The sequence below is a fragment of the Phodopus roborovskii genome, unplaced genomic scaffold (genome assembly GCF_943737965.1).
Source record: "Phodopus roborovskii unplaced genomic scaffold, PHOROB, whole genome shotgun sequence".
Classification (NCBI taxonomy): domain Eukaryota; kingdom Metazoa; phylum Chordata; class Mammalia; order Rodentia; family Cricetidae; genus Phodopus; species Phodopus roborovskii.
Genome location: NW_026126434.1, coordinates 31309302 through 31311228, shown reverse-complemented (window position 1 = coordinate 31311228; position 1927 = coordinate 31309302). Strand labels below are relative to the sequence as shown.

General features: G+C 38.7%; 1 protein-coding gene across 1 annotated transcript; it reads left to right on the top strand.

Moving 5' to 3' along the window:
* The first annotated feature begins 704 nt into the window (after positions 1-704).
* On the top strand, positions 705-1643 carry LOC127223882 (olfactory receptor 14J1-like). The gene has a single exon (XM_051186573.1). The coding sequence runs from the start codon at positions 705-707 to the stop codon at positions 1641-1643; it is 939 nt and encodes a 312-aa protein (XP_051042530.1).
* The last annotated feature ends 284 nt before the right edge of the window (positions 1644-1927 follow it).

Here is a 1927-nt window from a genome sequence, read left to right as displayed (position 1 = left end):
GAGAGAGAGAGAGAGAGAGAGAGAGAGAGAGAGATGTGTATTCCCCTCACACAGGTATTTTTTGCCCTTGATTTCAGTAACCCCTGCATAGTAATTAAAGAGCAATAAAACTATTCCTTTTTACACTTGATTCTATAATAACAGTCCCTCTTCCTGCAATGAAAGCATTGTTTAATTAAAAAAAAAAACAAACAGCTGTTTCCAGTGGAAAATCAAATGATATTTTAATTTCTGGTAAATTCCTTACAAATGTCTATTCCATCTGTGAAAATGGTACTCTATTCTATCCATATAATCTACATACATAACCAGTCCTATGTTCAAAACCTCTCATCCACAGTCCATTACTCTCTATTGTTGAATCAAACTTTAAAGCAATGGGTTTCAATTGTAGCAATGGAATTATGCTTTTTCATAGAGCAAGCACAAGTATGTTCTTTGGGAGAAGCAGTGATGGACAACATGTACATTTTCCTGTAACTACTTGTTTATGAGAGAACAGTGTGACCTCCATGCACAAGAGGAAAATGTGTTTTCACTTAAATTCCCCAACAACTAGAGTATGGTTGGTTCAATATATATCAATTGACACAGTTATTGTTGAAATAAGTAGTGATGAACAAATAAATAATGCCTCGGTATCTTTATATTTCATTTGCTACATCATTTTATCCTCCAGATGCTCCCACAATTCTATTCCCAAAATGTATTTGAGAAATATAACCACAATGAGTGGATTCCTCCTAATGGGGTTCTCTGACAACCGTGAGCTACAGATCTTGCATGCTTTGCTCTTCTTGGTGACATACCTATTGGGATCAGCAGGTAACTTCATCATTATCACCATCACAACACTGGACCCACAGATGCAGTCCCCAATGTACTACTTCCTGAAGCACCTTTCCCTTCTGGACCTCTCATCCCTCTCTGTCACCGTTCCCCAGTATATTGACAATTGCCTGGAAGACCACGGATACATTTCATATACACAGTGCTTGCTGCAGGTTTTTTTCTTCACGGCTTTTGCCTGGGGTGAGGTGGCCATTCTCACAGTGATGTCATATGATCGTTATGTGGCTATCTGCCTCCCACTGCACTATGAGGCCATCATGAGTCCCAGAAAGTGTAGGTTGGCTGTGACAGTTGTATGGCTAAGCAGTGGCATCACAGGAACCCTTTATATAACAACTACATTCTCTATCAGATTCTGCAGGGCCAAAATAATCCACCAATTCTTCTGTGATGTCCCCCAGTTGCTCAAGCTCTCCTGTTCTAATGATTACCTTATAGTAACAGGAGTGTCTGGTTTGCTGTCTGCAATGGCTTTTGCCTGCTTCATTGGGATTGTCCTCTCCTATGTCCATATATTCTCCACAGTTTTCAGGATGCCCTCTGGTGAAGGCCGGTCTAAGGTCTTCTCTACTTGCCTGCCCCACCTTTTTGTTGTCTCATTGTTTCTATCCACAGGCTCCTGTGCATATCTAAACACAACTTCAGACTCTCCAACTGCTTTAGATTTCCTGTTCTCTATCTTTTACACAGTACTATCTCCAACACTCAACCCTGTTATTTACAGTCTGAGGAATGAGACCATAAAGAGTGGTGTAAGGAAGTTACTGTTGAGTACAAAATTCACTGGTTAGAATCATTTTTGTCCTGTTGTTACTAACTGTTCAATTATATGCAGGAATGTTTTTAGTCATTGGTATTCCTTCAACCTGGAATGTTAATGAAGAGTAATTTTCTCTATAGATAAACAAACTACATTATATAACCATTGCCCTTATGCAAGTACAGTCTGATTTCTTGCATTTTACTATTAAAACTGTTATTCTTTTGAATTAAGAAAAATGAAAAGCTTTGTAATATAGATCAACTACTTCTTACCTCCTAATTCATCCACACACAGACACAATGACATGTCCTA

Excerpts from the sequence above, each read along its gene's own strand:
- LOC127223882 (XM_051186573.1), top strand. The coding sequence starts at position 705 with ATGTATTTGAGAAATATAACCACAATGAGTGGATTCCTCCTAATGGGG.